Raw genomic sequence first — 25,117 nt, 5'->3', positions numbered from 1 at the left:
TTGGATATATTCAGTGCTTTAATTTGTAAACTATTTGATTCTGTTTATATAGTATTACATGTGTAAGCTATTTAAATCCTATATGTCTACTAATCGCCAGAGCTTCTAGAAGTCATGAAGAATCTGTAAAATTATATAGAATAAGTTTTCTAATCACTATTTCCTCTTTTCCCCCAAATCCTATTTCATAATTCTGTTTTTGATGGATGAAGTCCACTTTAACCCATGGATTAAATATAAATTATTCCTTAAAGGAAGTTATGTACTCATCCTAAAACAAAAAGATTGTTAGGTGATCTGATTTGGGTTGATTAATATGTATGTAACTTTGTGGTATCTTAAGCTGATTCTGTAATACTTCTTTGTATTAGGAATTAAGGCAGTGGACTAGAGGTCAGGATTTGGGAGTCTAGTCAGAAATCTGGGAAAATAAAGCTAAGCCTCAAAGTTACATGGCTGGGTTTTTTTTTAATTAAAGTGTATTGGGGTGACAACTGTTAGTAAAGTTACATAGGTTACATGGCTATTTAAGCATATTCTTTGAATTGTTGGAAGAGGACGCAAAATTTCAGAACACAAATCTCAGTTGTCTAGCAAATTTTTACCTTTTTTTCCATTTACTAATACTTAACAAGGTTCCAAGAATCTGGCAACTCATTAAAACAGTACTGCAGATTAAACTTACTACCTGTAGATACTATTCTTTGAGTGCTTTGTTCCACTTTTCTATGATTTACATTTACTTGAGGAACAACTGTTGAGCTATTTGGTAGTGATTTCCTTTTATTACAATCCACAGTTATTAACATGAGAATCTATTTTCCCAGAATGTGAGCTCTGAAGTCATACTGTCTGAGTTTAAATCCTAGCTCATCCACTTATCAGCTCTATGTCCTTGGGGACGTTACCTAACCTCTCTACCTTGGTATCTTTATCTGTGAAATGAAAACAATAATGTCACCAGCCTTACAGAGTTACTGTGAAGGTTAAATGAGACCATAACATGTAAAGTGCTTAAACAGTCCTCCGCACAAAGCACTCAGTGTTAACTGCTGCTGTTGATGCATAATTGTGAAGAAAGATGTAAGAAAGTGAACTACAGCTAACAGGTTTCTCACAGTGGACATACTTAAATCTAATTTTAAAGAATCTGTTGTCGCTTTTTTGTAACTGATGTTTGCTGTCTGCTTTCACACTAGGGTTATACAATTCCGTTAGACAAACGTCTGGCTGCTGATGGAAGAGGACTGCAGACAGTTCACATCAATGAAAACTTTGCCAAACTGGCCGAAGCGCTCTACATTGCTGATCGGAAGGTAGATCTGTTACAATTTAACTGTTTAATGCTCTTGGATAATTGGTAAATCCATTCATGGTTACCTAAGGTGCTGTATTTTAGCTATAGTACTGAGTGCCTAGAGAGACTTTCACGTGTGGTATGTGTGCCAGAGATGGCAGGTGCCAATTGCAGCTCTGTACCTGGTCTCAGTCTTTGTAGACTCATACACACACCCCACCACTGGCGAGCCAGCTTCCTCACAGCATCCCAGAGTAATGATTTCCTCGGCTGATCCCATTTTGTGAAGATTGCCAGTTGCTGTTACTAGGTTTCATAATTTTCCTCTATTTAGATGTAGATATCCCCCAAAAGGGCAGTAGCAGAGAAGGGCAAGTTAACATTTTGACAAATTGGTACAAAAAACGGCATTCATAGTATTGGCTCTCTATTGATATTATGGTATTAACATGTGACTTTGAAGTTCACATACATCATGGTATGTGTTTAGAATAGAAAAAGTATATCTCCTGTATCACAGTTTGCACCCTTACAAAAATTATCTCTTGAAAGCTAAGGTTTCATCTTGAGGTGACTTGATTGATTTTGAAAATGTTCCTGTTATGTTATTGATATTGAAAATTAATTTTTTAAAAATTGATTTATTGGAATCTTGTTTAATTTTATTGTTTTGATTATTTCTAAGAAAGCATTAATGAAACATGACTTTCAAGATTTATTAGGGTCACTATATTTTCAACCACTAAGACATTTCCTAGAGTGAAAAAGCTAAGTTTGCAGTGTCTTCCAGTCAAGCCATCTTTTAGTGGACAGTAATCTTTGTTTTAATCAGCAATAACAAATCTGAACTCTTCATAACTGCTCTTTGAAGCCAGACTTTAGTCAGGGAGTTAAATGATAGCTCTAATTATTTATCCCCTACTAGTGTCTTATTTAACATCTGACTTTATTCACAGGCTCGTGAAGCTGTGGAAATGCGTGCTCAAGTAGAGAGAAAGATGGCTCAGAAAGAAAAGGAGAAGCATGAGGAGAAACTTAGAGAAATGGCCCAGAAAGCCAGGGAAAGAAGAGCTGGGATCAAAACCCATGTGGAAAAAGGTACGACATTCCCACTGCTGAATTGAATTTACTTGTAAACATTATACACCTCATTTAGGAAATTTATATTGTCTTTTACTGCATACAAAAGTAGCACATACATATTTAAAGAAAGGTATTTCAGAAATAATATAGAAATGAAGGAGTAACTCTGCCATATTAAGCAGAAGCGGCAGAGAATAATGCGGGCCTTCAGTGTGGGACTGCACTGGAAGGTTTTCAAGTTCTGAGCCGTACACTTAAAGACTCTTACTACTCAAATCATAGGCTTGATGTTCTCTTGTTTTATTTCTCTTGAAACTTAGAGAAATGAGGTCTCTACCTGGATAATTCAGCTCCCCTACAGGGTAAAATAACCCAGAGTTTTTCTATATTGTAGGCTAATATCCCTCTAATCATTAAATCTGCCCATATTTTTTCTCTGGCTTTGTTTAGTGGTCTACATTGGCATATTCAGTTAGAGTCAGAAGAGGCATTCCAATTCAAGAAAATTGTGAGGGTGGTTTTTGTTTCATTAATAAATCCTAGACTGGTACAATTTTATCCATTCAGTTCACATTGAACACGTACTATGTGCAAGGTTCTCTTCTAGACACAAGGTTTTCTGCTAAACAGGTGGGAGGTATTTAGCAGTGAACTAGGGAGTGTAGACAGCCCAAAAAAGTTAATCATGTATTGTATTAGAAGGTAATAATCACCATGGAGAAAAAGAGAGAAGTGGTATGAAAGTACCAGAAGGAGAGGCTGGGCAGAGTAGGCCTCACTTCTGAGATGGTAACATTAGCACAAAAGCTTGAAGAAGGGAAGTGAGTGAGCAATGTGGATATCTGGAGAAGAGCATCCCAGGTGGAAGGAACAGCAAGTGCATAGGCCCTGAGTTGGAAATATGCCTGGTGTGTCTGAGGAAAATCAGGGGGGCCCGTGTGGCTGGATTGGAGTGAGGAAGGAGAGAGGAGGTGTCAGAGGACTTGGGGCGAATAGAAGTAGTGTCCAGATGATGTGTGGCCTTTTAGCCACTGTTAAGAGGTGGCTTATACTTCAAGCAACAAGGGAAGCAATTGAAGGGTTTTAAGCAGAGTGACATGATCTGACATATATTAGAAGGCTGTGGAATGGGAAGGGAAACCATTCAGAAGGCTATTGCAATAAGCCAGGTGATAGATGATCATGAGAGGTAGTGAAAACATGGTCAGACAGTGGATGTACTTTGGGGGTAGAGGTGACAAAATTTGCTTACGAATTAGGTTGAAATATGAGAGAAATGGCAGAATCAAGAATGACTCCAGAACTTTTGACCTGAGCAATTGGGAAGAATTGAGTTGCCACTTACTAATTTTGGGAAGACTGCAGGATAAAGAAGTTTGGGAGGGAAAGATTGGGAGTTTAGTTGTGGACATGTTAGATTTAAAATGGAGGTGTCGAGCAGGCAATTGGTTATAGGAGTCTAGAGTTCAACTATAGGGAAGTGCAACTCCAGCCGTGGTTTAAGTAGTGATCCCGTTCCTTGAATCGTATATGAGTGACTTAATGAGGCCTGTTGTGCACCTCACCACGGACGGTAACTAGAAATAAAACTTCCCTATATCTAAGTTCTCTAAATTGGTAAGAAAAAACCAGCAGAGTGAGTCTTGAGAAATGAATTAATTTTTTGGAAAAGCTGTTGTCATATATTAATAAAAATTAACATGAATTGAGTGCTTCTGGCTCAACAGTGGGACTGTTGTTGTTACTGTGTTTACAGGGGAGGAGGTTAAGGAACATGCACAAGGTCCCATTATCTGTTATAGAAACAAGATTTGCATCTAGACAGACTGGCTCCAAAGCTCATGCTCTTAACCACACTGTTCTTTAGACAGGAGAGGGTAGAGAAAATAAAGATAGACATAAACACAACAGATAGAGATCAAGGTGCAACCAGCCCCTATGGACCACAAGCAAAAGGTTCTTTATTCAAAGGCAACCTGTGAATATAATAAATAAGGGTAAACTTATGCATAATTCCTTTTTCCTGATATTTTATTATGAAAAATTTTAAATACATAGAAAAGTTGAATTGTACGATGAACACCTGTATTTCTACCATGTAGATTCTATAGGTAACAGTTAACATTTTTTAAAGAGTTAATACAGCTAAATTCACATTTCTACCATCTCTTTATCCATCATCTTTCAATCCACCTTACTACTTTGATGCATTTCAAAGTAACTTAAAAATGTCAGTACCCTTTATCCCTATAAACACTTAAGCTGCATGCATGATTCTGGAATTCACATTCAAAAATTAAACAAATACTATTGGATTTAAATTAATTATAATTAAGATTAAAAGGACTGAGTGACTACGACGAAGTTTATGGAATGTTCTAAGGTTAAAGATTATTCTCTTGTTCAGAGTATTAATGGGCAATATAGTGATAAAGTAATTGTCCACACAGAGGATGGGGAGGCACGTGAGAGGGATGAAATCCGGCATGACAGGCGAAAAGAGAGACAACATGACCGGAATCTTTCCAGGGCAGCTCCTGATAAGAGGTAGGTGCTATTTGAGATAAAGACAAATTTTGAAGACTGGCCTTTGTGAACCTTTTAGAGAGGAGGGTTAGTCCACTAAGACCATGTTTGCTGCTCTCCCTTTCCTCTTTAGTTTGATAACAGATCAGCACTTATTTTCTTGCACTGAACTACTTACCTTGTCTTAGCAGAAGAATTAACTATCCCTGAAAGTAACCTTATGTTCCATCACCTTGTAAAGTCAGCTAGAATTGAGAATGATGGGGATATAGAAAAGGACATTCAGATCATGTTTATGAAAAAACAATAGTCGATAGAACTGTTCTGGTCTGTTCTTTTCAATTTCAGATGGTGAGACAAATTTATCGTGTGCCTATTCCTCTAGACAAGAAATAAGCTGCGATACCTTTAGTGAGATCCTTGTACACGCAGAGCACTATACGGAGTACAGTGGGGGAGGAAAGCAGGTTTTGTAGGAAGTGAAAATCAGCTTCTACTCATGAGCAGTTTTACTTAAAATTCAGAAAGAGCTATTATATAAAATGACTTGGGAAAATTGACAAAGCACTCTTTTTTAAATTGTAATATAGTTGACATACAGACAAAGCACTCAACAAGTACCAACTTGTATAGAACAAACTAAATATATGTATGGGGACTTGGCATAAAGTAGGGATTGGTGAAGTTTACAGTTCACCAAAGGCTGAGGACTGAAATTGCTGAACAGTTGAGGAAATGCTGTAATATGGAGCTGAAATTCTGAATGAGGGTTAAATGCAAATATAAAACATTTTCTTTCCAAATGAGCAGTTTTCCATCCTTTCATCATTTATGAGCTGATACAATCAATTTTTTCAATTCATATCTTAAACATGAAACAGAAGATTCCCGGTGATGTTCTTTGTTGTTTGATGGCATATTTCATCTCCCTGGATAAGTGAAGTTATGGGGAAGCAGAAAACCTGAATGTAGAGTTGCGGGTAAATGTACGGTGTAGAAGAAAGAGGAATAAAGTGTGAAAGTATGCAGTTAGTGACACTTTTTGTCTGAAACTCCTAAGCTGTAAAAATCAAAATGGCTCTGTAGATAAATTGGGCCCTTAAACCAGTAAAGTCGCTATAAGAATTGATAACAGAGAAAAGCTGTAAACTTGTGATTGGGTGAAAATCAGATTGTAGAAATCATTTTAAGACCTGGGCTTCTAGTGAAATAAATGATGACAGTTACCATGGTTTCATTGTGATATAGATTGCATACATACTGAAACAGCAGGGGAATTAATCTGATTGTTGAAAATCATACTGAGTAATCCAGTCACTGACATGTTTTCCTCAAAGTTCTAATAGGATAAAATTACTAAATGTGGTTCGGTAAAAAAACTGATTCTAGCTTATTGAAAATGATTCATATGATACATCTAATTGGTATCCAGGCCCCTCCAATCCTAATATAATACCAAGTATAGACCATAACAGTTTCCTATCTCAGCATTCATTGTGAGGTGATTGCTTGTATTAAAGGCTTCTGTGCCAAGAATAAGTCTCTTGGCATTTCTTTTCAGCTAATAGGAGGGCCTAGTTGTAAAACCCTACCTCCAATAACCGTGTATCTGAAATGCTGTATGAGCTGCCAACCCAAGTATGCATTATCAGGGAATATATTTTCACAAGATGTTAACAGGACATATTCATTTCCTTTGCTGCTGAGATTGGTTGTGTTTTTAAATTGAAATTCAGTGAAGAGTTTTCAGTTAGTGACATAGTATTTCCAAACAGGTCGAAACTACAGAGAAATGAAAATCGAGATATCAGTGAGGTGATTGCTCTTGGTGTGCCCAATCCTCGGACTTCCAGTGAAGTTCAGTATGATCAGCGGCTCTTCAACCAATCCAAGGTACAATAGAAATAGCGTTATCTTAAGTGTTGATGGGAGTACCGATCCTCAGGGAAAAGAAAATTAACATCGTAAGTTGGTATCAGCCTAAGGTACGCTAGCATGACTACAGAAAAGAATTGGAATTTGCATGTTGTAACTTAAGAGACAAACAAAACAGCTCTGATTTTGACCTCTTACAGTTGGTTAAGATTTGAGACACTGGTAGAAAATGAAAGAAATTAGGTTATAAAACTTTGTTCTGGTATGTCATTCTTTTATTTCTAAAGTAGAACTGGTGTCCTACAAAAGTATCTCTTGGGTTTGTTTTTGTTTATCTTTGAAAAAATTTTTAATGCTATCAAAACACATAAATTTGGGCTCTTTAAAAAATGAAACTATAAAACTAAAGTACTAGTCAGGAAATCTAATTTCTAGTCCCAGTTATTATTAACTACTGTTGTTTCCCCGAAAATAAGACCTAACCGGAAAATAAGCCCTAGCCTGATTTTTCAGGATGCTCATAATATAAAATAAGCCCTACCGTATTTCCCCGAAAATAAGACTGGGTCTTATATTAATTTTTGCTCCAAAAGACACATCAGGGCTTATTTTATATTACGAGCATCCTGAAAAATCAGGCTAGGGCTTATTTTCCGGTTAGGTCTTATTTTTGGGGAAACACAGTAGCTAGGATACACTGGGCCTGAAGAAGTCCCTTTGGGTTTTAATTCACCCAGTATTATTTACTGTGCATAAATCAGTGAGATCAAATAGATTTGCCTTTGCCCTCAAGAGCCCTCAAATATACTGGAAAAGAGAGATGTATGTATATAAATAAAGACAAGGCAGACTGTGGTAAGAACACAGTAAAAAATTCTGGGATATAGAGGGGGAAAGTTAGTTATGACTTAGTGGTTTTAGGAAGAGCTGAAGGTAGCATTTGAGTCAGCTCTTCTAGTTTAAGTTACTGGGTGCTTTGTACATTCCTGGCATTGTTCTAAGTCTTTTACTTGTATTATCTCAATCCTTACAAGAAACCCTGTGAAGCCATACTATTATTACCTCTATTTAAAAGTGAGGAAATTGCGACACACAGAGGTTTAGCTGACACCTAAAGGAACTAAGATTCAAACACGGGGTGTGGTGATTCCAAAGCTTTTATTCTTAAAACGCTATGCAGTGGCATTTTACCAGCCTGAGCAAAGGGGGTGAGGCATGAAAGTTCCACATCAGTAAATATTTAACAGTCACCTCTGATTAGCTTAAGTATAAATCACTTAAAGGTTGCGATGAAAATTAAGTCTAAATCACTTAAAAGTTGTGATGAAATTTTTTCTTAAAAGGCACATCCTTGTGTTAATGAACCATCTGACACAAGTTTGTTCACGTAAGATTTTCATTGTGAGCCCTGTTGTCTTGTGCAATAAGTTCTCGGGCAGTGAAGGAATGAATATATTATTAAATAGCATCAGATAAGTGCTTTCCAGTTCTTTCATCTTCTTGCCACTGTGTCTATACAAAGTGAAACTGTCAAATACCTGCTTGTTAGTATTCCCCAATTTTAATGACAAGTCACTGAAGTAGTCAAACTTGTTAATGAGCAACCTTATTTAATCTAAGGACCCAAAGAAAAGTTTATGGACTTTGTGAGGTTTTTTCTGGAGACCTTTTTAATTTGCAGCTGATTGAAAATGTGAGCTATGAACGAGCAAGGGTTTACTCTTCACAAGTCAGATTCAACTTTTAATAATACATGTATTTTTAATGTCCTCTCTTTTTCCACAGGGTATGGACAGTGGTTTTGCAGGTGGAGAAGATGAAATTTACAATGTTTATGATCAAGCCTGGAGAGGTGGTAAAGATATGGCCCAGAATATTTACAGGCCCAGTAAAAATCTGGACAAGGACATGTATGGTGATGACCTAGAAGCCAGAATAAAGACCAACAGGTACCAAGGCAGACAGTTCAGTTTCAATATTTGCACCAGTGAAAACAAAGTAGTTCATAAAAGTCCTTTCTCTTTTTTCCTAGATTTGTTCCCGATAAGGAGTTTTCTGGTTCAGACCGTAGGCAAAGAGGTCGGGAAGGACCAGTTCAGTTTGAGGAAGATCCTTTTGGTTTGGACAAGTTTTTGGAAGAAGCCAAACAGCACGGTGGCTCTAAAAGACCCTCAGATAGCAGCCGCCCCAAGGAACATGAGCATGAAGGCAAGAAGAGGAGGAAGGAGTAGACATTTCTCTCTCCAAAGTGAATGGACTATTATCCATAACCCTAATGACGCAGGTCATGTGGGGGAACACTTTCTAAATGGCCAGGATAAAAACCAAATCTGGGTGTCAGACCCCAGTGCAACTTTTTCTTATGGGAGAAAGGGGGGGATGGATCATTCTACTTTGAACTATTTAGTTTTTTTTAAAGAGTGGGTTGTGTTTGTGCTTCTCCCACCTCTTGGCATTTATAGAACATACTACCCCACACATGAAATTAAGACCACTTCCTTTTGTGTGATCTTAGTAATTTGGGGTTAAGACTTTGTGTAAGAATGACTGCTTATGAAGTTACCCCAAACACAGTGAGAAGGATGTTCACATTGGAACTGTCCTGCCAAGCGATGTTTTCCCCTACTGTGTTCTGTTTCAATTTGGAGTGGGGAGAGTAAGCTCTTGCTTGGTGCAACTATTTGTTTCAAATAAAAACATTTAGACAAAATTTTCAGTTTGAGTTATTTAATAGGCAGTTATATTCTCAAAAATCTTTCTCTTCATCAGATGTTTGATCCCCTTGCAAAACTTTTCGTCTTTGAGCTTGAACGTGGAGCTGAAAAAAAATCAAATAAGCACTGTAAAGAAAGGCAATGTCTGCAAAAACATTAAAACTGAAAACTGCCACTTGAAGACTACCTTTCTATTAGGGAATCAGCACCAATAAGTCAAGAGGATTTTGTTCTTTGTTCGTAATACTCCCTGGTCTTCAATTAAAAATTGTAAATCACAAAGAAAAAAAGGGGAAAAAAACGAAAAATAATTTTTTAAGAATTGTAAATCAGTTTGACCCAAGGTCACATAAATAGTGGAAAAGCCAGGATTTCAACCCCAATCTCCCTGACTTGTAAGTAGACTGCTGTTTCCACTGTCCGTGTTACACACACATACTAACCAGCAGTCTTCCTGTACTTCCTTCCCCAGACCTTTTACAACTGGACGCTCTACCACCACCACCATTCTTTAACAAACATTGAGGCAGCTTCAATCACAGCTCTCCTACAGGCCCTGTCATTCCACATTTCTGATGTCATTAATTGATGTACAGAAAGTTCATGATACAGAAAAATATTTACCTTTACTCCATCAATAACATGATTTTCCTGTTGTAGTACATTATGAAGTTCTTCTTCTGAAGAAAAGTGTACCCAACCCATACCTCTGTGAAAGCCAGTCTCTCTGTCCTAAAAATTCAAAATTTAAGAAAACATTAATCATGAACTTGAGAACTTTTCCATGAGCTCCAAATCAAATACCGTGTTTCCCCCAAAATATGCACAGGTCTTAGATTAATTTTTGCTTCAAAAGACGCAGTAGGGCTTATGTTCAGGGGATGTCATCCTGAAAAATGGTAGGGCTTATTTTCCGGTTAGGTTTTATTTTCAGGGAAACACAGTACCAATTTTTTTATCTGCCAAAAAGTGGTAACAGACATTTTGATAAATGTCCAAAACCTTGCTTTAACACATATTCACCCTCCTAGTTACCCAAAGCTTAATATCTATGTTACTCTTAACATTCTCTGCTTTTCTGCTGCCATTGGAGAAGTAAAACATGGGAATGAGCTGTCTCATTCTAGATACAAAACACACAGCAATAGTCCAGGGAAATTTTGATCACATAAAGAAATACTCTCCCTGTTTCTAACTTCTAGAAACTAGAAAATTAAGCTTTAAAACCTAGTTGCATGTCTGACGATTTCTGAGACCAATCACCCTCATCACCACCACCACCATTATCCGTGCTCCTAATGAAAAATAGGAAAGAAAAAATATATTGCTCTTATTTACCTCATTTCAGACTTGTGGTTAAACAATTCTGCTACTTTGTGCCAAAGGCAGAGTGCTTATTCAACTTGTACACATTAGCCCATGTGGAAAAGAGACTGTAGTGTGTTGGATGCATCCTACCCCCACCACCAGCCCTACTATGTGATGTTCAGATACCAAGATGTTTCCACTCCAATATACACCATGAATCTTGTTACAAATTTATGTTGTGCTCTGCCCCCCCCCCCAAAAAAAACAAATTCTTAGAAATTAGCCCCATACTTCAAAGGTAACTTTGTAAATATTAACCTAAAACACAGGAAACATTTCTGGTAATGTCCCAGTGATTCACTCTTTACTTCAGATAAATAAGACAACTTTTAAAGCACTCACCTCTACCTCCATATGACCATTTCCGTAAGAAAAGGCCTTAAAAAAAAACCTGTTTGTGGTTAAAACTTAGATACGCTGTATCTAAGATAGGAACCTGGATTTCTAACATGAGTACAATGAATTTAACTAGAAACTAATTTTTTTCTGGTTACATTTTATTTAGTTTTAGCAAGAATCAAAGCCTTTTGTTTAAATCTAAGATCTGTTAATTCCAGGCCCTAAATTACTGTTTATACTAAGAAAGAAATGACAATCAAGAAAAATCTGTTACTTTTATTTATAGAAACTTCAAGAAACACAAATTTCATACTCTGTAAAACTAGTTTTTAAGCTTACAGATTTTCATGTCCATAATACATATGCCTCGTCCTTTTAATCAACAGTATAAAATTCCATTGTATCAATGAGTTAGTATCTATTTAATCAATCCCACTAATAATCACTTAGGTTCTTTCCAGTAACGATATTATTAAACGCTGCTTTCAACATGCTAACCACACATTTCTGTAGAATAAATTCCTAGAAATCAAATTGCTAAATCAAAGCAAATGCAAAGTTTTATTTTTTTATTTTTATTGGGGAATACTGGGGAACAACGTTTTTCCAGGACCCATAAGTTGTCCTTCAATCTAGTTGTGGAGGGCGCAGCTCAGCTCCAAATACAGTCATTTTCAATCTTAGTTGCAGGGTGCACAGCCCACCATCCCATGTGGGAATTGAACCAGCAACCTTGTTGAGAGCTCACGCTCTAACCAACTGAGCCATCCGGCCACCCCTCTGGAAGATCAGTGCCAGCTCGTTGTATTCAATCTGGTTGTGGAGGGTGCAGCTCACTGGCCCATGTGGGAATCGAACTGGCAACCCTGTTGTTCAGAGCTTGCACTCTAACCAACTGAGCCATCCGGCCGCCCTAAATTCTTAATTTTGATAGATTTTGCCAAACTACCCTTCAGGTATGAAGGTACCAGTTAAACTTAGACAATTTGAGTGCTAGTTTCCCTCCTACACCTTCCTAATACTAGATCTGAGTAATGTTATATTTTGGAAGGCAAGTAACATTAAACCAAGAGTTAAGAACTTACGACAATTTAGGTTGATATTTTACCAGCCTTTTCAGAGCCACAAGGAAAAAGGGTAGTTTTAGTGAAGTGTGTATAAACTGTATTCATATCACACGCCCACAAAACCAGTAATTTTAGAAAGCCCACAAATAATACAGCCCAGGTCAAAGCAGAACAAATTATAGATTTCTAAACCCTCATGAGAAAGCATATTTATTACATTTAAATATGAAAACACTTTATAAAAGCACTCAAGATAAAGGTGGAAATAGTTACTTCTCTGGCAATTAGTTTTATGATAAAACTATCCTCTACTATCTCAAGTCTTTATTATAATACTATAGGAGGCACAATTATAAAATGGCCCCCTGATATCCACATGTCCCACCATGTTACCCCCTGTATAACCGCTTCCCCTTGAGTGTGGGAGGGACCTGTCACATCCTTCGAACTAAAAAAATAACGGCAAAAGTGATGGGACACTGCTCCTTGATCAGGTTATATGGCAGTGGTGATGGGGTGTCACTCCCATGCCTGCATTATACGACTGTCTTGGCAAACTAGAGAAAGAAATTCCCTTCCTGACTCTGAGGAAGCAAGCTGCCATGCTGTGAAATAGCCCAGAGAAGCCAAGTAACAAGGAACTACAGGCAGTCTCTGGGATCTAAGAGCAGTCTCCAGCTGAAAGCCAGCAGGAAAGCAAGATACCTCAGTCCTAAAGCTGAAAGACAATTGGGCCAACAACCTATAGGAGTTTGGAAACCAATCTTTCCCAGTTGAGCCTCTGATGAGCCCAAAGCCCCAGCTGAGCCAAGGACCCGGCTAGGCTGTGCCCAGACTCCTTATCTGCAGAAACTGTGAGATTATATATTTTATATACATACATACATATATATATATAAATACATATATATACACACACACACATATATACACACATATATATACACACACGTATATATACATATGTATATGTGTGTGTGTGTGTGTGTGTGTGTATATGTGTATATATATGTTGTTTTGAGCCATTAAGTTTGTGGCAATTTGTTATTCAACAATAAAAAAACTAATATAAACGCCTAGGATAAGGGTTTTCTTTCTTTTTCATCAGTATCACCCATGATTTTATCAACAAAGACAACAGGTTTACTCCACTAGACATTCAGATAAGTTGACATGCTTTGACAAAAAATAAAAAATCAGAGGATAACAACACTTAAAAAAAAATAATACTCACAAAAGGTACAGTACATTTTCGTACATGGCCAAATTGTGCAAAGTGTTCTCTCAGCTCACCTGTATAGGAGGAGAAAACATATTAAAAATACTTAATGTATTTTGTATCCTAGATTGTATATAGAAACCAAAAGGGGTCTTAGAGTCCCCAAACTTCTTGTGAACAAAGCTACTTTGTATTTTCTGAAGCCTTGATATTTAGGAGGCAGCTATGGTGTTGACTATAAAACTGCAATGTACCAGATTTGAGGAGGTGATGGGTAGGGACAGAAACAGATAAATTACTGAGTTGACTGTAGTCTTCATCATACCAGGTACTGTTCTAAGTGCACAAATTATAATCCCTATGAGAAGATCACATAGAAGACAATTACAAAACAGAGTGCCGCTAGCTGTAGTAGACATTTCCAAATAAAATCTCAATTTACTTGGCTTTCAGAATTTAAAGTTTACACTAGGTTAAACAGTTGGTTTTCTAAAATTTGTTGAGTTGGCCCTACCTACTCTTCCTGCCTCATTTCCCATTGCTGGCGCATAGTTACTCTCGAGTACAGCAAATGAAATTCTGTGTCTCCATCCTGTGGATTCCCATCTTGGCACATCATTCCTTCCCCCTTGATATCTCAGTAATCCTATTTCCTCCTGCCTAAACTGTAACTATTCTTTAAGACTCAGGCCAGATACATCCACTGAATATTATTTTATTGGGCTCATAATGCAACACAATACAACGTACTAGCCTGATGAGGCCTCAAACAGTGGATAATCTTCAAGATCAAAAAATACATGATTTTCTCTTGTGAACTGCACTGCTTGTACTTTTGCTGATTTACATTTCATATTACTTGCTTCTTTCTCCTAGTTCATTTAACCTCATTGGTTCAACAACTGCCATTTGCAGCTTGTAAGTCTCCTCTCCCCACTGCAGTGTAAGCTCCCTGAGTGCAGAGTCCACTGTTTCCAGTGATTGACAGATCACTGGCAAGATCGGGATCTCACATAACATGCTACCGGAAGTTAAAGAAAATAGTGTTAAATATCCATGTTTTAAACCAGGTATTAAAACTTCTGGAAAACATTCATTTCCAAAACAAATTACTTACAATTTTTTTAAAAAACAGCTGCAAGCACCAAGAACAGTGCCTACCACGTAACACATACTCCTTAAATATTTGCTGAATGAATGAACTGAGAGACTGTTTCAAATTTGAATGTTACACAAACTCTTTTGAAGGGTGTTAAGTCAGCCCATTAGGGTCTGGAATCTTGCATTTACAAGATGCTGGAGAAACCCCTCTCTTCAGCCTTTCCACAGCTTCACAAAGCCTGAGCAAGACATTTTAGTAGGCTTGGTCTTCACCCAGCATTGAGAAGGTGGGACACAAACCAATCTATTTCCCATCCTACTATCACACGTGGGCCACTAAAACTAAGAGAACAGTAACCTCTGTTCTATTCTTTTAAGTGAGCTGACCTGATACATCTACAAAAGTGACCATAAGCAAATGTAAAATTGTAAAGTGTAAAAACATAAATTGTGAAATTGCGTACCAAAATGTTGATAAGCAAAAGTAAAAACCTTATCTCAACAGCAGCTGACGAAAATCAATGTTGGTGACAGATGTCAGTATTGATTACTCCCAACCCTCTATCTCCAGCCTACGCCTCTCCCAGGAGCTGCAACTTTAGAAATCATGAAAGTAACTATCATTTACTGAGGACTGAATCTGCATCTAGCACAAGTCTAAGCAGTTTACATATAAACTCATTTAATCCAATGAATCCTATAAGGAAGGCGTTATTGACTCCACTTTACAGACGATGAAATTGAAGCACAGTGGTGAGCCCTTCACCTAATTATTCGTCGGTTACTCGGGCTCCACTATTAAACGGCTGAGCTGGAATTCTAGCCCAAGCTGCTTGTCTTCAGCGCGCACGTCTCACTCAATGATACGCAGCCTCCTCTATCCAACTGCCTGACACAGACCACGCTGGTTCCCCAACCTCAACACATTTAAACTTCACGCATCTTCTTCCGACCTGCTTGTCCTACAGTCTAACCACGCAATTCACCAACGGTAAAAACCTGTTAGTCGTTCCTCTCTTTCCCGCCTTCTGTGTGCTCTTCCCGCTTTCACGCCATCGCGAAAAGCTGTCGATTTTGTTTTCACATAAATGGATCTGACCTCCCAGCTACCATTACCCGAGTTCAGGTCCTCATCTGTGAACTAAATTACGGAAACTGCCTTTTAGGTCGTCTCCTCGCCTGCAATCTTGCCCCTTTGAATTCATCCTCCACGCTGCAATCAAAATTATCTCTTCTACACGGTAAAGCTGAAGCGTTTCCAAGTGACAAAGCTTTGCGCCAAATCACCCCGAACAGCAAACACCGTGAGTACGTGCCCCCAAAGCTCAAGGGGCGTTCGTACACGCTTCATTGCGAACAAATTTCTTTCTGTTCATTGGCGAGCGTGTCACGCCTCCCGACCCAGCGACCGCGCTGATGGAAGTGCCCCCGTGAGGGTCGCTGGGACCTGGAAATGCCGCCCCTGCTACGTCTCCGTCACTCACTCGCGGCCGCAGTCCAGGGAATTTTTCTGACAAAAGCAACGGGCCGGCCAGTTGTCCTCAGAGCCATAGCGCCCCTCACTGCCGAAGCCGCCATCTTTAGATGGAGGGACCTCCGTGACCTAAAGTCGCGACCCCGGAAAGACCAGTCACAACGTAGCACGGGAATCTGCTTCCGGGCCAGAGGAGGCCGGGCGGCGAAATGGGGAAGATGGCGGCCGCCATGGGCTCCGTGGCTACGCTGGCGACAGAGCCGGGGGAGGACGCCTTTCGGAAACTTTTCCGCTTCTACCGGCAGAGCCGCCCCGGGACCCCAGACCTGGGAGGGGTCATCGACTTCTCGGCGGCCCACGCTGCTCGCGGCACGGGGCCCGGCGCCCACAAGGTACGGAGAGAGGAGCGGCGCCCCCCCAACCCCCGGAAATCTGCTGGCTTTTTGGAGGGTTTTCATTGCCCTCCTCACCTCTTCTCGCCTCCGGACTGATACTGAGCGATGCTCGGCCTCCGTGGGCGCGGAGTTGCACTGCCCACCGACTTTGGCGATGAGGCGCTCTGGTGCCCGTTTTTCCGTGCGGCTATGCGTGGCTGCACCCACGGTCAAAATCGTCTGAGAATTGGAGTTTATTCTTTCCATTAACTGCCCATTTGCATTTCTACTTCGACTTATGGAAAAATCCAAATAATCTAACATAGACGTTTCAAGCCCTGGAGCTTGAAAAACCAACTACCTGAGTAATCCCAGAACCAGTAGGGATCGATGTTGTTGGTTAAGCCTTTGTCCATAAAGCTGGGCCCTGTCTTCTCTGGGCTTTCTTGAAAGAGGGCATTGAAAGATTGAGGTGATCTCCACAAGTTGAAAGTAGAGGGCAAACGAATCCAAACATCATGCATTATTTCTACCTTTCCCCATGAAAATTAAGAAAAGTAACGAGGTGGGGCAGGGAGAATCACAACTATAGTGTAAAGTACATTTTCTTTACAATCACTCTAACACTGAGGACACTTGACACTTAATTTGTCCATGGTATTGTCCACAGATGGCTGGATGAGGCATTCTTTCCAGCTTAGTAATACCTAGCTCTCAATAAAGTTGGAATGCTGTGATAACACCGTATTTGTCTAGAACTCAGCTTCTTAGAAACTTCATTTTTTGCAGAAATGGTCTTAGAGTTGTCAAAATAACATACAGAAAATCTGCACCCCAAGAATAATATACTTGACTCGTGGGAGAGTCTCTCAGATCCTCCTTCAGCTCCTTTTGCCCATATTTTACCATAATACTTACATACTTTGAAAATGTAAGCCACCTGAGAAAGGGACATTATATCTAGCATAGTAAGTAGAACAGTGAGCACTCAATAAATACGTTATTGAAAACATAAAAACTTGAGTATTTAGTTCCCCAGCTCAAAACAGATGGAAATTAGCAAAGAAAAAAGTTACTATTACAAGACACCTGGTGAGAGCAGTGGAGAAAGTGATGGCAACAGTTTGGCAAGGGAGGCAACAGAAAAACTCTTTAAAAGCTCAGAGTTTGGTTCAGTTTAGCATATGATAGATTAGGTCCACAAACTTCAGATCTGAGGGTGTTGCTGAATTACAGTGCAATATTAAGTATGGTCTATTTAAGAAATAATCATAAAATGTTTAAAAAATGTTTAAAATAAAAACATTTTATCAGCTCCTAGGTACCTGGATAAGTTAGCTTGGTCAGGACTTTCAGAGACTTCCAGATGGCTATTTTATTATATAGACTGGTTATGCACCAACCACTTACTGGTATTTTGTGTGGACATCTTCACACTTGACAAGGTTAATAGGATAAGAGATCATATCTCTTTGGAAGAGAACGTTTGATGTTCAAAGGCAAGCCAGACTCTAAGTTTATTATTCATGGAAGAATAGTTTTTTTTCCTAAATGTCCTTACTTTAGTGACTGCGTATTGGATCTCTTAACCAATTTAATGAACCATCCATAAGATGCTCTTACAGGCAAAGAAAACTTCATGAGCTCCTGAAAAACTTAATTCCTAATTAATTAACAAAGGCAAAAAGTTCTGAGTTTTAGTTTGAAATTTCGTCTAAAATTAAGAGCAAATATTGTACTTTAGCAAACAGGGTTCCTAGTGTTTTATTGGTACATTTTTTTCTGTATGGTTAGAGCTCTGCTTTCCATTCTCTCACCCTCCCCCATCTCGGTATTCCTCATAGCTCTGTTTAAACACCAACTGTATACAAATGCCCCCAGAGCATTATTAGCTCTAACCAAAGTGAGCATTGTGACTCAGGATATTCCAGAACACGAAACATCTGTCATGATCAGTATCCTATAAGAAATCACAGAGGTGTGGTGTCAGGAAAAAGTAGTCTCGAAGGCCAGAATCAGCCTGCTTCTCACTACTACTTATGTTAATTTTATATAGCTGTCTAGTTTTTGTTCGTATATAGATGAGGAAATTGAAGCTCTAAGAAGTTAAGTGACTTATCTTAACTTCTTATAGCAAGTAAGTTCTAGAACTAAGTTTAGGACCCCAGACTTATGACTCCCAACTTTGCCCCATACCACGCATGTCTTTAGAGGTTTGAGGTTCTCAGAATTGACCTGTAAAATAGCTTTAGCTCTCTGACTTCTGTTTCCTTTCTGTCAGGTGATTGTATCTCAGCTAAGTGTGTCTTCAGTCAGTGACCACAACGCACACAGAGCAGGACTTCAACCCGTCAGCAAGTGGCGAGCCTATGGGCTCGAAGGCTATCCTGGTGAGTGCCGCTGACCTCAGAAAACGAAGGCAGTCATTCCTCTAATTTCCCAGGAGGAACTGTAAGCTAGTACATAGACAAAGAAGAAGAGTAAGCACACAGAAATGTGTGTTCCACTGCCAACCCCCCCAACTTCTGCTTCATCTAAGATTTAGATTTATGAGCACTCCCAAAGGGTAGAACAGGAGGCAGTAATACCTGCCTATGTTGCAGAAAGTGACACACCACGTACGAGTCAAAAACCAGGACCTTGACTCCAGGCTCCCTGCCACAACTCTCCAAACACCTACTGTGGCAGAAGAACCGTTTAGGGTGATAGAATAATTCATAATGGTCACTCCAGGCACAGAATGCCTACATTCTCGAATGGCGTAACAACAACTTAAAAATTATTGCTATCAAGGTGGAACATATGAAAAAGTAATTATAGTTAGAGATCCGAAGTCCTAATAGACTAAATACTGTAGAATTTTTGAATTTTCGTGATGCTGGGTAGCTCACTTTACAAATAAATTAAGATAATGAAGAGTGGGTAATGTTACTAACTTTTTTGAGGATCATGAGGCCATTGTAATTATTAAAATTATTAATGTAAAATATTTTAACATTTAATATTTAAAATACATACTTTAAAATAATATTAATATTTTCATAAGATGTTATTTAGAAAATATGGAAATGCCTCATTTGGCCAAATAATCTTATACTTGTCATCCTGTTTCTTTCTAGAGGACATAAAGTTAACATTGCACTTGTGATTTCAAATATGGATTAAAAGCAGGAGATACTCCTAAATAGAAATACTAATTTTTGTTGTGCTAAGGGCCAGGTCTGTGTTATAGCTCTTAATACATTATGACCACTGAAGTGTTTATAATAGCATGAGAAGGTGTAACAGCTTTAATACTGCCTATAAAAAGCCTCGTGCACTTTAGTTCTGTATTAAAGAACTAAAGACTTAAGTCTTATGACTGAAGTTGCAAAGGAAGCGGTTGAATGATAACTTTTATAGGCAAAAGCATTGGTCTCCTTGAATTTGGGTAAATGAAGAGAATGCATCACCAGCAGTCCTTTAATCACTTTGTGTTCATGAAGTCTGCCCTTTACCTTTCAGGCCTAGCTCCTGTTTTCAAGGCCATATTTCTCTGTTGTTGTGGTTTCTTCTCTTCACAGATTGTTCATACTACTAAGTTATCAACCTCACTTTGGTCTTCTATTGTTCAAATTGGTGTCCTTGCTTTTTGAGGTTTTCTAGGATTTAACCACATCATTGAATTGATACCTTACTGTGTCCCTAGAGACTTTATTCTGTCTTCCCTACCATGGTAAGCAACATTTAATAGAAGTATAATGTCCAAAACATGGGAGATGACAGTCTCTTTTTACTCTGACTGATTGGAAGGACGGTGTTTACTTTTGGATCCTGGAACCTTAGCACAGCACAGCCTGGTTTTACAAGAGTCAGCAAGAATGTGATGGGTCTGAAGACCAGAAACTGGGACTGGGGAAGAGTAGACTTGGGGGGCGGGAATCTGAGAGTATCAGACATCTGAAAAGTTGTACTCAAAAAGGGACGAGAAACAGTGCATACTAGTGGTTAAGACCCAGGTTCTGACACCAGGCTACGTGAGTCCTGGCTCTGCCCTCTACTATTATATGACCCTGGGCAAGTTTCTTAATCTCTGTTGGCCTCAGTTTCCTCAGATGTAAAATGTGTATAAAAATAGTACCCACTTCATAAGGTTATTCTGAGAATTCAATGTGAGTACACATGTAGAGCACTTACTAGGTGAGTGCCTGGCACTTACTGAAAATCCATAAATGTTAGCTGTAAAGTTAGAAGTATTTATCAAAAAGAATTAAAAACAGGTGGCTCTGTGTGTCAGAACCTAAGGCTACTGCATGAAAATTAAAAAGAGGCAAATTTTAACTCAGTCAAAGGAAGACAACAGTTGTCTGGAATGAACTGCCTAAAAAGGGATTAACTGTCCTGTCAGTGTCAAGCATGGACTAGATCAGAAGTATTCTTCCTTTCATCTAATATTTTTGCTGTGTTAATCTTTATTTTGTGAATTAATGGTGATAGCAGATGGTAGGTTGTTAGTTTTTCATATCTTTTTCCTTCAAAATATTTACAGTCCTATCACTGTCCTAAGTTATTTGGAGAATTTTATGGATACATAAAATGTAAAAGTGGCCTCCACACTTAGAAGCAAATGTTCTCATTTCTATCCTCCCATTTTAGGAGTTCCTTCCATTTAACGCCAGCCCCTTCCCCTTTTTGATCCTACCTCCTTTCACCTCTTCCAGCGTTCAAGACCTTGCTCTATTCCTTTCTCTCTTTCTATTTCAACCAGTTCCTCTCCGCTGGCTCTTTTCTCATAGTCTGTGAGCATGCTTAGGTATTTTTAAACCCTACCTTAAACTCTCTCCTTACTACTTTATTCTTCTTTGACTGCTCTTCAGCCCTTGTTTCCTTTCACAGCCAGGCTTTTAAAAGACATTATCTGCATAACTGTCTCTACTGTCCTTTCTCCAGGTACTGCATTAAGGACAAAGTTTTTCATCTCATCATCTCTAAATCCTAAGAAAGTACATAGTGTATGTTTGTTGAATGTTTGATAAATTAATCATTTCTGTGCATAGGATTCCAGTTAAGTGTTGTTATTCCTGTTTTATAAAGGAGAAAAATGAGGTTAGATTACGCTCAAGGTCACAGGATCCTTTCAACACACATGTTGTAGGTATTGGCATCATGCCATACTGAGCAGATGTACATACCATCTTTCCTGTTATGTCAGGTGGGAGGCAGAACTCACACCATTTATTTTGACTGAGAAAATGTAAAGAATCGTTAGCCAGAAAATAGAAAATAGAAAAGGCAAAAAGGGAACACTGAGGTTATCATAAACATATTAATTGTAGGAAGCAGCTACCACCTCTTTAAAAGATGACACCTGGTAAAATTTGAGGGGTAACTTTTGGCAATTTCAATTCTAAAGTTTGCTTTGGGGTAACACAATTGATGGTGTTGGAATATTTCTTTCTCTTGAGAATAACTCAAAAAGCCAGAGATATTTGCATAGTGGTAGAGTCTAATGTTCATCAAAACTTAAACTTTTTATTAACTTAAAGGAACTCTCTTCCTTTAAAATTGAAGGATAGGAATGAGAGCATTTGTTTATCATTGTGGAAGCCACTGGAGGCATGAGCAGAAGGAGATGGGGAGTAAATAATAAAGTAGTGGGTATAAGGATGTCAGCAGAAATAAATTACCTGAATAACTGATGGAGAATTTCCTCTCCTTTTTTTCCCCACCCATCTTTTGTCTAGGATTTATTTTCATCCCAAATCCCTTCCTCCCAGGTTACCAGTGGCACTGGGTGAAGCAGTGCCTTAAGTTATATTCCCAGAAACCTAATGTATGTAACCTGGACAAACATATGACTAAAGAAGAGACACGAGATCTATGGGAACAGAGCAAAGAGTTTCTAAGGTAGGTTTTGTCAATCAGAAGAAAATGTTAGTGTTCTGTTCGGGTCACTATAACAATGCAGTGAAAGTACCTGACCTGTTTATTTTTCCCTCATTTCCACACAAATGCAGCACAATTATATTCTTTCCCCCAGGAACATTTGGACAATGCTTTGACAGTTATATTAAATTGAGATCCATTTTAAAGATTTGCTTATCATGGCTTAGATATCGAGTTCATCCTCATTAATCATCAGGATACATTTTCATTGAGCTTCAGTCCTTTTTTCCACTTAAAGTGAGTTCCTTTGAAGACTTGTGGCAAAAAGTAGCCCTGAAAGCGCTTTACTTCTGCTCTCCTAGATGAAGTCAGTGCTACTAGCTGGTTTATGGTAGGACAGTTGTTCTTCATGAGAACTAACGTCTGTACCTCAATGTTGTTTGAACATTCATTCATTCCACAGATATTTGTGGGTCAGTTGTGTACCAGGCCCGAAGCTAAGCAGTGGAGTTACAAAGATAAGGAGGACACTGGCCCTGCACTCAGGAGTGCATAGTCGGTGGCAGGAACTGAGTATCATCACAAATAATTGTAATAGAGCTCAGCAAGAAAAATGCTGTGGGGGCCAGAGGAAGAAACAATTCTGCTAGGCAGGAAGGAGGTGTCAAAGAAGAAAAATGATTTTTCAGTTGAGTCCATTATCTTTTTTTCTCTGTCATTTAAACTAGGTCTTTAAAAATGATTAGGAGTTTGCCAGTTAGAAAAGTAGGAAGGCTCTTTTGGGTAGAGAAAGCAGCCTGAACAAAGAAATAACATTTAAGACAGAGTGAATTGTTCTGTGAGATAGGAGCACAGGGTGTGGGCAATCGTGTGTTTATTCAACAAATAACCATTGGGTTTCTGATACGATGTGTCAGATACTGTGTTTAAGTGTCAGAGATTCAAAGACAGATACCGTGTGTGCCTGAAAATAAGACCTAGCCGGACAATCAGCTCTAATGCGTCTTTTGGAGCAAAAATTAATATAAGACCCAGTCTTATAGTAAAATAAGACCGGGTCTAATATAATATAATATAATATAATATAATATAATATAATATAATATAATATAATATAATATAATTAATATAATATAATATAATATAATATAATATAATATAATATAATATAATATAATATAATATAATGTGAGACTGGATCTTACATTAATTTTTGCTCCAAAAGACGCATTAGAGCTGATTGTCCGGCTGGGTCTTATTTTCGGGGAAACACAGTAAGACACAGTTCCTGCCATCCAGGAATTGTAGGTTAGTCAAGGACAGAGACCTATAACCATATAATTAAATACAATTTGGCAGGTACAAGGATAGACTTTATACGATATTATGGGAATAGTCATTCAGGTGACTAGATCAGAAGTGGATTATGGAAATGCTTCCTGGAAGTCATGGATAGATTTGACAAGAGATTAAGCAGGAAAGGTAGGTTAGGGCCAGACTGTAAAGGGTTTAATGATATGTAGAGCACTAATTTTACAGTCACATTGCCTGGGTTCAAATCCCGGCTCTACCATTTAATGGCTGTGTAAACGTGAGCACGTTTCTTAACCTTAACCTTTCTATGCCTCATAGTAGTCCTTTCCTCATTTGATAGTGTGAGGACTGAGTATGGCAATGTGTGAGAAATCCGTAGAACAGCCTCTTAAAGCCTTTATGCCAGCCTTGTGTGTTCTCGTTGCACTCAGTGACTAATGGTGCAGCTTTCAGAAACTGTCACGCTTATTCTAACAGGGGAAATAGAAGATTTTTCTTAAGCTGAAAGGGGAAAGGAAAAATAAAATCAATTGGTTTTCCCTTAAAATCTTCGTGGTCTGTAGGTTATGGTATAGGTGGGAGCAGTGAGGAGAATCCTATTCTTTAGCTTTTAGTAGTGCCTTCTTTAGAACTGAGCAAAGTAAAGGAAGATCATGGTTTAGTGAAATTAGTCAAAGAGAACTTAGAGTTTGTTTTTAAACCAGCCTGTGTTTTCAAGTAATTGATTTTTTTCCCTTCTGATGACTTGGCAGAAATCCCAGTTATCATCTTCTAAGATAGGTTAGACGAATCTCTTTAATAAATAATCCAGTAAACAATGGTGAGATACTCTTTTGTCTAATAAATTATCAAAAATTAAAGATCTGATGGTCGTACCTTTCTGTTGACAAGGGTTGGAAGAAATCAATATGCTCAGATATTGTTGGCAGCACTGAAAATCGCTTAGGGCCCAAACTCTCCTTCTGTCACTGCATGATACGTGGTTCAGTCTCCTTGTCTGGGAAACAAAGGGATTGGACTGAATAGGCTATTCAAGGAGGTTAAATCATGGTCAGTTAGAGTACATGCCATCTGGACAGTAGTATATGCCAGCTTTCCCCACATTCCCAGAGCATATCAGAAAGGGAGCGGGTCTGTAGTTCAGAAAGATTTCCCTGGAAATTCTATCTACGGTAACATCCACATGGAGAACCACTGAACTAGATGAACTCTGAGGGTCTTTTCAATTTTAACTGTCTAGGTTTCTGTGGTCATGGAAGAAGAAATACTTGAATTGAGAAGCAAAAATAGGTCTGTTCACAAAATTAGAACACCTCAGTTCTATGTTTTGTTGAAAGTTTATTGTCAGTGAATAGTGTAGCTACAGATTCTTGCAAAAGAGTGTAATAGTTAGGTATAAGCATCTTTATTGCAACATCGGACGAGGGAAAAAGAATGAGAAAAAACCTAGGTGTCTGTCAACAGGAGATCAGATAAATCAGGCATGACATACCCAAGCAGT

At 38.5% G+C, this 25,117-nt stretch overlaps 3 protein-coding genes across 12 annotated transcripts in view; 2 read left to right on the top strand and 1 right to left on the bottom strand.

Annotated features, from left to right (window-relative positions):
- The window catches only part of SNW1 (SNW domain containing 1), a 28,302-nt gene extending 18,811 nt beyond the window's left edge, over positions 1-9,491 (top strand). Inside the window, exons 9-14 of the mRNA XM_019733531.3 lie at positions 1,200-1,316; positions 2,254-2,395; positions 4,831-4,927; positions 6,682-6,799; positions 8,567-8,730; positions 8,814-9,491. Of these exons, the coding sequence (XP_019589090.2) occupies positions 1,200-1,316; positions 2,254-2,395; positions 4,831-4,927; positions 6,682-6,799; positions 8,567-8,730; positions 8,814-9,012 (837 nt within the window). The 3' untranslated portion in view covers positions 9,013-9,491. The remainder of the gene's footprint in view (positions 1-1,199; positions 1,317-2,253; positions 2,396-4,830; positions 4,928-6,681; positions 6,800-8,566; positions 8,731-8,813) is intronic.
- SLIRP (SRA stem-loop interacting RNA binding protein) lies at positions 9,492-16,223 on the bottom strand. The gene is made up of 4 exons (XM_019733533.3): positions 16,074-16,223; positions 13,504-13,562; positions 10,120-10,227; positions 9,492-9,599 (listed from the first exon to the last, which is right to left on the bottom strand). The coding sequence occupies exons 1-4, from the start codon at positions 16,165-16,167 to the stop codon at positions 9,528-9,530; spliced, it is 333 nt and encodes a 110-aa protein (XP_019589092.3). The 5' UTR covers positions 16,168-16,223; the 3' UTR covers positions 9,492-9,527.
- Positions 16,205-25,117, top strand: part of ALKBH1 (alkB homolog 1, histone H2A dioxygenase) — a 44,657-nt gene continuing 35,744 nt past the window's right edge. For 6 of the 10 annotated variants that reach the window (XR_016020917.1, XR_016020915.1, XR_016020919.1 and 3 more), the window contains exons 1-3: positions 16,205-16,455; positions 18,719-18,827; positions 22,161-22,323. Coding sequence is in view for 1 of the 10 variants with exons in the window: in XM_019733532.3 (XP_019589091.3) it covers positions 16,273-16,455; positions 18,719-18,827; positions 22,161-22,323 (455 nt within the window). In the remaining 9 variants the exon portion in view is untranslated. The remainder of the gene's footprint in view (positions 16,456-18,718; positions 18,828-22,160; positions 22,324-25,117) is intronic. The other 4 variants (XR_016020922.1, XR_016020921.1, XR_016020920.1 and 1 more) reach the window with 2 other exon arrangements.

Source organism: Rhinolophus sinicus, chromosome 3 (genome assembly GCF_057876585.1).
Source record: "Rhinolophus sinicus isolate RSI-liver-muscle chromosome 3, RSI-T2T, whole genome shotgun sequence".
NCBI lineage: Eukaryota > Metazoa > Chordata > Mammalia > Chiroptera > Rhinolophidae > Rhinolophus > Rhinolophus sinicus.
Note: the sequence above shows the minus strand (reverse complement) of the source record. Positions and strands in the feature narration are given on the sequence as shown.